Here is a 13,479-nt window from a genome sequence, read left to right as displayed (position 1 = left end):
TTATTTCCTTATCAGACATGTATTTTAAAACTGAGCTGCTGTTTTTACATTACTTCTCTATATTACTGCAAAGTTTATGTTTTATTTTAATAGGATTATTTTTATATCAGCAATTCCATTAAGTGTGTTTCACTTTACTGCGCATCTGCCCAAGATCCCAGATAACTAATCTCTAAAAAGTGACCTACATACTTAACCATTGTGCCCATTCAGAAGGAACACTAATTGACTCATATTTTCTGTTTGATCTATGCACAATTTCTCTTGTGCAATTGCATAAATCATTACACATTAGTCAATTTTTTCTGTATATGAAGATTTTTCCAAGAGTAATTCAGACAGATAAAATTGCCCCATATCCTAACCAAAAATTAAGTTTATGGTGACACTGTTAATCATGTTTTCCTCTGTCCTAAATATAATCTTTATGCAGTCCATAATAAACCCATGTAAGCACTAGGTTTATTTTCTTATAATTTCAGCAGAGGTAGGCATTGGAATCAGATTTTTTATATAATCTGCTATAAACCAATTTTTTCGGACTCTTTACACTGGCTGTACAGCTGAAATTTTGTATTTTCAAAACCTTTGCAGGGGCAGAGGGGTGGGTGAGGAAATGCTCTGGCAAGATTTAAAGTCTGTTATGAAACTTTAGAGCACAGCTTTGATAATTTTGTTATGGGGGTGCCCTTCTTGCTGGGAGGAAGCTTTTCCTACCTCCAAATTTGAGCATATGCCTTTATTTTACCTTCATACACTTGAAAAAGCTCTTCGACATCTCTGTAGCCATTCCCTTAGTGTGAAGTGTGTATGAAAGAGCATAACAAGTTCCGTTGCCAAAGATGGAAGCTGATCACCTTTCCAGAGAAAAATTCAAACTTGAACATTGTTACCTAGAGGCAGCTAGGTCGAACTCTGCTACCAGAGCCATCACTCAGAGAAGACTTTGAAAAACAAACTAAAAGGAGTTGATAGAAAGTGACACTTGCAGAAACGAGAATAACTTGTGCAAGTTCTATTATACCTGGTTTTGGGCAAATGTCCAGTAGTGAGAGATTCTGTTGTCAGTCATTTATTAAGGAGATCTGGTACAAGCGTGGCTTGAGATGGCTCTGACCTGAGGCCTGCAGATAATGCAGTGCATATTTGCATGAGTTGTTTCTCCTCTCCCCTCCTATGTTTTCACGTCGGACAGCAAGACCTCTGCTGTTAGTAAAAGAAAAGAGCTCAGCTGTGTTATGAGGGAAAATCCATTTCTGATCCCCAGGGCGCTAATGGCAGATACGGGAGACCAAGCAGAAGACGTAAGCACTTCCAGGGCTAAAATATTAGCTAAAGAAACGTAGCATTTATTTCTTTCATTCTAGAAAGCTGGGGGAGGGGAGGGGGGCACACTGGAAACAAAAGGACTTTGTCTGTGAAACCAACTGATCTACTCAAACAGCAAGAGCTAATGTTAAATGTTGTTTGAGCATAACATTTCTAACCTCAGGAATGCTCCAATCTGGGGAGGAGATACACAACCAGATCTAACATTGGCCAAACCAGCTATGCTGAAAACAGCTGGGACAGCAAATCAACTTTATAAGCTTTGCAGTCATACACTACAGTGAAAGTGGATACTGACCCTCTTCAGACTGTCCCAGTTGCAACACAAACTTTAAGAACAACTTTAAACTGTGACCAAGTTAACATTACATTTATGACTGGAAATTGCATGGTATTAGTAACTGGTTTAACTGTTAATTAAATTATATAAATATGTAAATGAATCCCTTGCTTAATAACAACAATTCTGAAACGATGTATCTTCATTTTTTATGGAACAGGCCCATTAACTTACCATATGGAAATTCATTTGTTGTTCTAGGTCTTGAGATCACATCTCATGTATTTGGCTAATTCTCTTGAATGAGGAAAAAAGAGATTCTGTTTAGGAGCTCAGTGCAGGCTTCATAGGAGCTATGGAAAAAACTACACTACACAGTCCTGTATAATCTATCATACAGACAGCCACTTGCAGACATAACTATGGGATGGAATACTATATATTCATAGTTGTAATTCAGACGTGAGCAATTTATGAGAGAAGTGAAATCTATCTACCCTGAAGAACGGATTTTCTTCATCACTGTGTCTTTATCTTTTTCTGTTTTCTGTATTCCTACTTTTTATCCGCCCCCCCCCCGCCCTTTCCAAAACGATCTTTCCATATGCCTGGATTAAAATTGCATTATCTCCTTTTCTCTTCACACCATTATGTTTCAAAAGATACCCAAGTTTTTTATTATATTTCATTTTTGTGACCTAGAACTAGTAACTACTGTATTTCAATAGCAGTATTTGTAATATAATTTTTTAAGTATGTAGGTAACATTCTATGATTATTAGAATTTATGTAAATCAAGATCAAATAATTCTCATTTTGGAAGAATTCATTAAATGGGACTATCGGTCAGGAAGACTACGAATTGAAAATTTGTCAGTATGATTTTTTTTCCTGTTAGAAAGCTATCAAATTATAAATCACTTTTTACTAACTACATATTCACACAGGAACAGCAGGAAAAATGAGTTTGTGTTCTCAATAGCCACAGAACACCCCACCTCCCATCTGCCTCCTCCCCGGGATACAAGAAATTCTCTACTTCTGTAACATCCTTTGGCTGCTTAATCAGTTTGGAAATAAACTGTAGGCATGTATACTCCACAAGGTGTCACTCTAAAACAGCTGGAAAAAATAATGTCTTTTTGTTTTGAACTTAACCCAAAAGGTCAGAAATGACTAGCATTTCAACTTTAACAGAGTGAACTACCAGACTCTCTACTTAAAGCTACCACAATGTAACAGTAAAGGCAGTGGGTATTTTTTCTTGTAAATAGTTTATTTCAAAACCAGTCTATTTTTAACTTATTTCCCTAGCTGAAGTCTGCAAAATTGTCAGTAACTGTTTAAATCTGGGACAGCAAATATCTTATCAGGGTATATTTCATTGCCCTTCAGTCAACCACTGTTGGCTTAGTGAAGAGGGAGGGAACAACTTCAGACCCAACACCTTAGGTCTGCAAGGCATTTAAGCTTTTTAATAAAATACACTTTGTCTAAAAACATATTTTCTTTTTAAATAAATGTGGTGTATTCCATCAAAATGTGAATATCCCCCCCAAAATACAAATAGTTGTCAGCAATAAAACTAATGAAACCTCATTGTCTATGGTTCACCTGCAATCGGTGAATTAATTCTCTGGATTCTAACAGAAGAAGATTCCAAGTAAGTTTTCTTATATCTAACAAAGCTTGCATTGTAGCTTTTCCTTTAGTAAGTCCATGCCTTCTTTGGTAATCACCTGTTTTCATGAACTTTTGAGAGATCTTTGACACATCTATCAACTTGAATTGAAATTGACCATCAGGTTCAAAACATACTAGAAGAAATCAGACATAGACATGAGTGCCTAACTGTCATTTCAAAGGAAACGACATTAAAATTTCAAGAAAACAAAAATCATCTATGAGAAAGGACACAGAACGTATAGAACAAATCTGTTAGCATGAGGGAGATAGCTAATAGGTGACAATTTACACAAGATAAAACAATAGAAACTGGAAGCAATTTTGACATGTTAATGCTTTTCATCCCATGGTCAATACAGCAGAGCTCTGATCCCTGCATAGACCAACAGGATTCTTACAGAAAAAATACCGGGGCGGGGGAAGTCCAACATGCAAATCGACAATACCTGCCTACTTGTGTTACCCTAACACTACAGCTTTCAAACACTTTGTTCACTCTATCCTGATTTTTTTGCTGTTTCCCTCTGGCCATATTTCATGTTAGGCCCATTCCTAGTAGACACGCTTCAGAAAAGCTAATTAGGTCAGACCTCAAATGAGAGAAACAGAAGAATGTCTACCTTAAAGATCTCAACAGATTTTGGTTGCCCACTTGTGTCAAGAAGGCTCAGTTCCAGGCCCATGTCCGGATCTTTGAAGTAACTGACAACTTCACTGGTAAAGAGGCAGGTGTGTAAGGATTTAAGCATTTTCTTGTTTGTACAGCAGCTGACAAAGTTCTGAAAGCTTTTAGTTCACACAACCAGGATCTTTGAGAATCTAGTTCTTCAAAACCGACTTCATCAAGGAAAGCACCTCAGAATGCATTAAACTTAAAAATGTGTTTGCAGTTCTCTCACTTCTGTAAGAATTAGTGAAAGCTAGAAATGTGATAAATATCTTGCTGGGGGGAAAAGAAAAAAAAAATATCTTTAAAAGAACTACTTTAGAAGAAGCAGAGCCTATGGTCCAGACTGGTCTTGTTAAACAACTCTGCTGCAGCTTTTACCTGGTACGAACACAACCACATTTGAAAAAAAAAAAAAATTATGAAAATGAGACCATTGAAAGCCTCACTCAAGGCCATTTAGAAATCGTATTTTTGAAACCACAAAACAAAAACAATGACTTGGCTAGGTAACCAGATTTCTGAATTGTGACATTTTTATAGTTATAATTCCATTCACAAGATGTATTAATCACACACAATTCCACCGATATAGCTATTAAAGGAGAGGAAAAACCTCAGCAGTTACCATAACAAAGACACTTCCTTCACTGCTTTTTCCATTAAAGTCACACATAATACAATGAAGTTATTTTTTTCCTTAGTCACACACAGTATTCAGCTCTCACATTACTGTCTTTTTCTTTGAGACTTTGTGCATATACACAGCTTCTGCTTCATAACTATATCTAAAAAGCAAGTTGCAAGAAGGAAGCTCCATCTCAGAAGTAGGAAAAAACATAAACCTGAGAAAATGGCCTAGAAAAGATTCATTAGAGGCAGAAGAATAAACTGATTTTTGCTACCTGCCATTGCCAGCCTGCATGAGATACTATCAAATTGCCCTAAAAATTAACTAACTCATTTTCTTCAGTTTTTAAATTAAGCAAATACTAGAACTAACACAACTTTTGCTGGAATAATGAAATCAATGTTATCACTCATCCAGAAGAGCCTCATAGTGCCTTAACAAAAAAAGAAATCCCCAACCAAATTAAACTCACTCCCCACAAGACAATATTTTATACAGCAATGCTGACAACCAAAATGCAGCTACTTCTATCAGCTGCTTAACAGCTCAGCATTCAATACATTCTTGTCATGCACACACCCACGCACAAAACACCAACGGAGAAAAACTGTGGGCAAAATGAGTCAATCCAAACCAGAAGCTGAGCAGACTCCTTTGTTTTCTTTGAAGTGATACTTCATTCAGAAAAAGATCACACTGGATTTAGCTATTACACTGATGTCTGCAGGGTAACAGTACAGATCAGCAATTATGTTTCATAAGAATGGAGAACCAAGTGGGAGACAATTCAGCTTGCACTCCTTAGGACTGTATCAATGCAGGCAGAAAAATCTACAATTATTCTTGCAAACAGAAAAATCCATGGGAACTAACAATCAAAAAAAACCGCCAAACCCAAAAAACCTCCCAAAGAAATGAAACTCCCACAATATACTTATTTTAATCCCTTTTTTCCCAAGTCACAACAGCTGAGGCTGTTTTAGACAATCAAGAGACAGCTCTGCCTGGATAGCCTAGAGATTTCTCTTTATAACTCTGCTCCCCATTCCATTTAGATGGGGAAGAAAACAGCTATGACTCAAAGCTGTACCTTAACAGGAAGCTGACTATTACATTCCTCATCGCCCACAACTCTAGGAGGTTGAAGACATTTTTCAAGAGACCATTTCCCCTGAGCTACATGAAATTCTATTTGAAAAAAACTGTCCATGCAGTCTTGTGTACACCTTCCCGTAAAGTAAAGGCAGATCCTCTAGCTATCTGTCTCAAAGAAATTTGCAAACAGTTGCATGGTTTCAGCAAGGGAGAAGAGTTTCGTATGATAGGGATGCGGTTTTCTTACAGAAAGAAAATCCCAATTATTTCAGCCTTTTTTTCTGCTACTGAAAAAACAAAATTCCTGGCTCTGATAAATCAAAGCTTCGGCAGTGCTCAAGTTCTCTTGTAATAAACAAACTCAGATTCATTTAATGTTTCTGTACTAATACTGTGTTCAAAAGGCCTTTCTCCTGTGCCACACCAAGCACTCTGCTTCACAAATCTGAATTGGAATCAGACTCCTGTGGAAATTGTATCGGTATCCACAGCTCAGAGCTGTTTTTATTAGAGAAGTAGGTGCTTCCCAGCCTTGTCAAATGAGATGGTGACACAACCATCAAGTAAGATAATTAAGACTGAACACCTCTTCAGTTGCTATTTGTACATTCTTAGCAACCTCTGAGAGTAGAAACAGCATCAAATTGTGCGAAAAGGCGTTAAAACTAACAACACACGCATGCTACAAGACAGAAGGTAGTTTTTGATCTTGTGGTCAAGTAGTTCTTTGGAAAGAGTACTGAACTCAAAGCCTGGTTCAACTGAGTAAAATGGGGACAGAGGGCAAGTCCCGGTACTCACATGAACCACAACAGCCACTGATACCGTGTTTCCTTAGGTATGTGATTGACAGCCACATCACAGACCTTTCACAAAAATCAACAGTTAATTTGCATGCTTGCACTGTACAGTTTTATATGACCAATACTTTTAGGAAAAGGGCTGGATCTGTCATTTACACAAAGAATGAGACGTGAAGAAACTCAAAGGGACAGCTTTTCCAGCCATTGTCACTGAAGGAAATACTTTGAGCTCAGCGTCTGATCCACTTGGTAATTCTCTGCCAACAGATTGATTGGCCTTTGGATGAACCAAAAATGGTCACAAAGTGAAGAGACAAACAAAATGCAGAAAGCAGTTTCCTCTCTCCCATCAAAATGTATCCTCAGGAAAAGGATCAGTAACTGATTTCAATAAAAACCCTAAGATTTACCCTAAGAAGTTCAACACAATCATTATAAACTGACCTTTTCTTGGCCTGATATCCAGAATGTGGGTGCCATTACACAAGCATAGGCAGTTTCGCCCGGACTGTTAGGCAGCACAGCTCCTAAAATGTGTTAGTGTCACCTCCCAAGAACTTTGGCTGTTACAAATTCAGACCCCAGCCAAATTTCAGTTTCCTTCCATGAAGAGTAAGACGTAGCGATGAACAGTTCCAGCCATTTTCACTTTTTCTGCCCTTGGAGAGGAGCACTAGCAAGCACAGGACTTACATGCACAAATGCAAGCTTGATGGACAGCACGTCAAAAGAAATATTCTCTTCTCATTCATAGCACATGTGCATCTACTCTGGATGCCAGTGCTAACATACATTCAGAAACATGACACCGACGTAGAACAAAATGAGTCCCACAACTGATCTAAAACTTAAGAGGGCTATATTGACATTTTAAAGAGAAAAAAAATAAACTGAAAGAAGACTTAATATGATTTATTTTCCTTTATAATATAAACCAATTTGTATATCCCAGCATATACCCTATCATCGCTTTAATCCTTTGATATACTCCTTGAATAGAGACCCAGGCTCCAGCAGTCCCATCTCAGTTAAGTATTTTGGTGTTATTTCTCTGACAAACCCCAGTGGTACACTGACTTTTCCTTCAAATCTTCATTTAATCTCAAGGAACTCTCTCACAAAGTTTTCAAAGTACGTCTCTCAAACCAATTCAGAACTGGATTTATTGTTTTAAGTAGTAATTTTTGCAATAGCAATTTGACAACAGATTCTTGGCATTTGTGCAGACCTGCCTTTGCTCATTTTCAAGTAAGTTATTTCCTTCACCACAAGATGAATCTTGGTTCTAATTTACCAACCGTACATCTTAAATGTTCTTATTCACCAACAAACTCACTCATTCTGACTTTAAAATACAGAAATGTGTGTTGCTAATTCTGTCAAAATTAATGCTATACCAAACTGAATTACTGAGAATGAAAGAATAATACATCATAAACTTTTCTTTTTTCCTAGTCTTAGTCTAAATGAGCCAGGTTTTGTGCAGTTGACTTTTCTGAAGCAGGATACTTTTCCCTGGTGCAGATAAACAGATCAAATGGAGTTTTCCAGAATGACAAAACACATGACAAGAGCATTTGGGTTTAGCTCCCATTATTAACAATGCATCCCCCCCAAGTAATTATTTAAATAAAAACCAAACATTAATCAAATGTTTTAAAAGTATTAGCAAAGAAATGACTGTAGACTACATATATGTGGAACAGACAAGGATTCCTCCTATCAAATTTCTAACTACAGTTAGTACTAGATACTATTGGGAAGATAAAGATAAGTTTTTACTGGAGAGACATCCACCATGCGCTCAAGTTTCTTTCCACTTAAGTTGCCAAATCCCTTGAGAGTGAGGAGTAATGCCTACCTGTAACAGAAAACAGATTCTAGTGACAGAACCACAACAAACAATTTTCTGGACACTTTTGTCGCAGTCTAGAGGCTGCAACATGGACCTGCAGACTGTACTCGTCCTGTACAATTTTAACAGAACCTTTGACTTCTGCTGACTTTAGCACTTAAGATATATTTTCACAGTGAAACAGATATTTCAAAGTTTAGTTTATTTTTGTCCCAGATCTGCAGCAGAGCCTGTGGGCCCAAATGGCAGCCTGTTTCCTTTTTAAATCAACTGATGTGGGAAGTGAGAGAGAATACCTCATCTTAAAATGGTCTCACTTAGGTACCCAGTGGGATTTTCAAAAATTGGAGAAAGTTATCCTGTGTATTTCAAGTAATTTGGGAAAGCTGAAAGAAAACCAGATTTAAAAAAAAAAAAAAAAAAAAAAGGATGCACATACACACCCTGCCCCAACAGCATCAGAGTGAAGACTGGGTTACATGTGAATGCAGTTTAAATTAAATGAAGAAGTCTCAGTGACTTTAGCAATGCTATGATTCCATCCCTTCCCCCCCCTCCACACACACACACTCCCCGCAGTAAAGCCAATTAAGTAGGAACTAAGCCTTTCTTCCTACCGCATCAGTAAGGCAATGGTGCTGCCAGTTCAGCAAAGCTCCCGAATACTCTGCTCATAGACTATACTGGCCAACAAACAATTAGATCATTCCTGAATTAAAGAAATACCCAGAAGCAATTTTGCATAAGCACTATTTTCTTTCAAAGCAATGGAAAGTTGGCATGTACTGCATTTATAAGAACTGTAATCTGGTTTAGGCATGGGTTTATTTTTAAAATCTTCAGCTCTCACCTATAGGCTATTCCAGAACCCTGCAAATCATCAGATAGTTACTGTTTATTGGAAAGCTTCCTTCTTTAAGTCACCTTTACTTCCTCTCAGTACTTAGCAGAAAGTGTGAAAAGAACTACAGCAACAGCCTTCGCTATAGGCATCTGTCTACAACAGTCCAGAATCTAGAACACAAAGTATTTAGGATGCAAAATTGAATTTTGATATATAGACCTCTAATAAATCAAATATTCTACAGACTACAGAAAATTTAAATTAATAGCAGCCATGTAACAGCCAGCTTCTTTCAGGTATTCACAATATACTTAGCATCATGTCACGAGTTTAGGTATGCTTTTTTCCTTTGTCCTCTTCCAGATACTCATGGGTTTTAAAGCATCTCAAATAACCAGACGTTTAAAGGAAATCAGACACTACACAGGTTAAACAACATGGTTCTATTAAAAACTATCTTTAACCATGGCACTCAGTGACAGCAATACAATACTTCTTTCCACAAAGCAACTAATATAAAAATATGCCATAAAATCATCTGTAGACTAGTATACTAGTACATACATGTAATCATAACATTCTTTTATAAACTCTTTCCTGAGATACCTTGGGTTGTTTGATTTTTTTGTATTACTGGATGCATTATCTTTATGATTCATCTAAAACAACTGTAAAATATTTTGTATGTGCAGGACACTCAGTAACATGTAAAAAGTAGTATGTAAATATATGGCAAAGAAACAGCTCTTAGAAATTAAGCGCTTTTTTACTTTGTTACATTTTTTTAACATTTGGCTCCTTGGGAGATGGAAGGGAGGAGCATGAAAAACCTGAAATTAGAGCTATGAATTGACAAAAAGCAGGAAAGCATTTCAGGAATGTTAGGAGTTGGAATATAATATAAATGACACAAAGAGAAAGCCATAATTCATGTTGGCTATGTATTGCCTTATAAAGCAACTGGACATATTTTAGTCAGTTCACAGTATAATAAATATTTTTACTAATCTGTTTTGGAAGAGCAAATGTCTTTTAGGGTTTCAAGCTCCTCTATAAGTTTCTTGTTCTGAACTTCTAGCACTGCAACACGACTCTCCAGACATTTTATGTATTCTTTCTTCCGACGTCGACATTCTTTAGCAGCTTCCCTGCAAAAAGCAGAAGTAAAAAGTGCAAACAAAAAAGCCATTTGCATGCCATTAGAAAGCTCAGCAGAGTATGGAGACTATGATAAAATTCCAAGTTTTGGAATATCTCCCAAATCAGTCTGAAACACTAAGAAAACTGGGTTCCACAAGGGCCTCAAGTGTCTCTTTCTCAAGTTCATATGGCAATCTGTAGAATTGCTTCCTCTCATGCCTTGATTAAAGTTCATAATAAACGAGGTCCAAATGAAAGACAGTTATTCTGCTTTATGACAATAAAGATCTTTGAGGGCCTTGAGTTCCTCAATGAGAGTCTTGTTTTGGTTTTCAAGCACAGCCACACGATTTTCAAGACATTTGACATATTCTTTCTTCTTTCTGCGACATTCTCTGGCAGCTTCCCTGGAACCAATACAAGGCAAATGACTACAGGAACAGCCACAATATGGCAAAGACTGGATAAATGAAATTACCTGCAATCCCTGCAGTTCCACAGTAACAACAACAACAACCACCACCAACTGTTGGATTGCACAAACAGAACAGCAGATAACAACAATAAGCAATAACATGATTAAAATACAATTCAAAACAACTAGAACTTGAAACAAATTCAGCATCAACAAATACAAAGGAGGAATTAATACACAAAGGAGCTGAGAAAAACAGTGAGTAAATGATAACGTATTGACTTGAGTTGTACCAAACATTAAGACTGAAAGCAGCATTTCTTCTTCCAGTCACACTCCATTTTGTGTGTTTATCAGGAGTATTATCTTCTGCAATCAAAACCTTAAAACCAAACTCAAAGACTTTACTTTCAGAAAATACAAGCATAACACTACTCTCTTCAGATAAAAAGCTAGATGCCAAGCTTACAACCTGCTGTAATTTTTTTACCTTAATGTAACAATCTACAGTAAAACTTAAGTCCAAACAAATACAATTTATTAGCATTTTAGAACTGTCCATCTGGACACATTTCAGCCACATGCATCCAGGTTTTTTTTGTTGCTGGCAAATGGCAGTCTGGAGCCATTCTCATAGCTCTGCTCCGAATTCTGTTATATTGAAGCTAAACACTTTGGGTCGTGTTTTCAGGAGCATATGACTGAACAAGCATTCTATTCCAGAAGAAATTTTGTAAGTACTGGGATTCCACTCCTTTAACATCTTGGAACATGATAAATTGTCAAATTGTGAGAGCGTAACTTTCCAGCAAGTTATATGAGAGAGAGCACAGACGCTAGTTTTAAAACTGAAGAGAGGAGAAACAAAAGGAGGCACAACAATGCAGCAATCCTCTTGAGTAATTTAAAATAAAGGACAGGCATGAGAGCAAAGCAATACCATGAATTCAATCATAAGGCAAGTGGCTATTCAATGTATTAGAGATCTGCATAGAAGACTATTTCTTCCATTAATCTAACTGCCATTGATAGCGGTGGCTACGCATTTAAAAAAAGAAAAAGAGTCTCCTAATAATAGCAAGAAGAATGCACAGAGAAAGGCTGGCATGTACCGCACACAGTCAAGTCCATGCCAACTAATTAAAAAATATACAGCCACCTCGCACAATATGCCTCACAAAAATGACTGCAGGGGCACTGCACAATAAGTTATCCCAGTAGCCAAGTATTTAGGAAAGTCTATAATTATCATTCCATCCTAGAGTAAGTCCTCTTCACAGCATCATTAATGGACAGCTGCTAATGAGATCCTCAGGTATTTTCCTAACATATTCTTTGCTGGGATGTTTCAAAATGAACAAACCTATACTGGTCATTTCACTGCCAGTAGCGGCGGGGGGTGAGGGCGTGGAATTCAACAATAAGTATACCTCCAGATCATCACAAAAATTATCAGAAAGGAACAACACTAATACTGGTTTCTGAATTACCATAATATTTTAGATCTAAAAATCCATGGTGATAAAGTCAACTCTAACTTTCCAGAGTTAACAGCCAATACTCAATGCTATAAGGACATGGGATGACTGACAAAGAATTTCTTGCCTTCCCTTTGTCAATCACAGGCACTGCTCATAACCTTAAGAAGAAAACTTCATTAGAATGTTTTTGGAGGTTTTTTTGCAACACTGACTATTAATTGTTGTATAGTCTTACCTATTTTTCATAAGTCTCAGCTCTCTCTTGCGTGTTGCCTCTTCTGCCAGTTGCTGAGGGCTATGCAAAGTCCCTGGTGAGGCTGCCATTACCACTCCCTGAGGTAAGGTAGTAGTGGGAGTTCGAATCTGGTAAGCTGGCATGTCTCCAGTGGCAGCTGTATAAAAGAATCATATTTTCAACTTTATGGCAAAAAAGAACTAAGCAAAAGTCTCTCTGGAAATAACAGATTTCTGTTGACGAGTTATCCGGGATCCCTGCTACACAAAATATTTCGCAGGCCTGTAATGTCACAACTATATTTGTTATCTTACTAGTGTTTATTTCCACGCTGTAAAATAAGTTATCTAAATTGCTCTAGCATGTGGCCCCAGTAGCCAGCCAGACTGAAGCCTGTGAAAGCTTCCACGTGGCTCTTTTTAGACAACATAGGGAAAGCTGTTTGAGAAACACTGTCAGAGCATCCACACTTATTTCCTGTTTGCACAATCCCATGAAAAGGTGGTCCTACCGTTGCAGCTGCTACCCCTGTCCTCTAACAGAGGCTTCAGAAGTCAACTATCTCCGCCTCCCCCGCAATAGCAACAGCACCAGCCTTACTGCTTCTCCTCCCTTCACAGCAGTAGTTTGGCAACCCTTGGAAAACCAGTGAGAGCTGCTGGAACAGAAAAGGAACAGACAAGCGCTCATGGTGAACAGGAGTACGTTCCTTGAGCAAGAGGACCACAGATAGGATGCTGCAGCATTAGCGGGCAAGAGGAGGTAGTGGCGGTTGCACAGGAAGGGGTGTAGCTACACAGTAAACGGGAGTGCAAAAGTTCAGAGCCTGAGCCTACCAGTTTTGAGCTCCCCCCAAGCTAAACACAGATCTGGAATCTGACATGTTATTTGGAACCAATACCCTTCTGATAGTCTCACCTCATTTCTGTATTTCTGCAGTACTTTGTTCCTACATGATGTACCTCACCTTTAAAACACTGTGAAAGTCCTAAGTACTTCTGTCTTGTCTGACGGGGGG

General features: G+C 37.8%; 1 protein-coding gene across 2 annotated transcripts; it reads right to left on the bottom strand.

Moving 5' to 3' along the window:
• Window positions 1-9,621: 9,621 nt before the first annotated feature.
• Window positions 9,622-12,620, bottom strand: CREM (cAMP responsive element modulator). Of its 2 annotated transcripts, none has more exons than XM_009575449.1 (2): window positions 12,462-12,620; window positions 9,622-10,737 (listed from the first exon to the last, which is right to left on the bottom strand). In XM_009575449.1, the coding sequence occupies exons 1-2, from the start codon at window positions 12,602-12,604 to the stop codon at window positions 10,593-10,595; spliced, it is 288 nt and encodes a 95-aa protein (XP_009573744.1). In that variant the 5' UTR covers window positions 12,605-12,620; the 3' UTR covers window positions 9,622-10,592. The 2 variants fall into 2 exon arrangements, with proteins under 2 accessions (XP_009573744.1, XP_009573745.1); XM_009575450.1 differs by having other exon boundaries at window positions 9,622-10,338.
• Window positions 12,621-13,479: the final 859 nt, after the last annotated feature.

The sequence above is a fragment of the Fulmarus glacialis genome, unplaced genomic scaffold (genome assembly GCF_000690835.1).
Source record: "Fulmarus glacialis isolate BGI_N327 unplaced genomic scaffold, ASM69083v1 scaffold43103, whole genome shotgun sequence".
NCBI classification, from domain to species: domain Eukaryota; kingdom Metazoa; phylum Chordata; class Aves; order Procellariiformes; family Procellariidae; genus Fulmarus; species Fulmarus glacialis.
Note: the sequence above shows the minus strand (reverse complement) of the source record. Positions and strands in the feature narration are given on the sequence as shown.

Excerpts from the sequence above, each read along its gene's own strand:
- CREM (XM_009575449.1), bottom strand. The coding sequence starts at position 12,604 with ATGCCAGCTTACCAGATTCGAACTCCCACTACTACCTTACCTCAGGGA. Across the intron at positions 10,738-12,461 it reads CTGAGACTTATGAAAAATAG|GGAAGCTGCCAGAGAATGTC; the intron begins GTAAGACTATAC and ends TATTGGTTCCAG.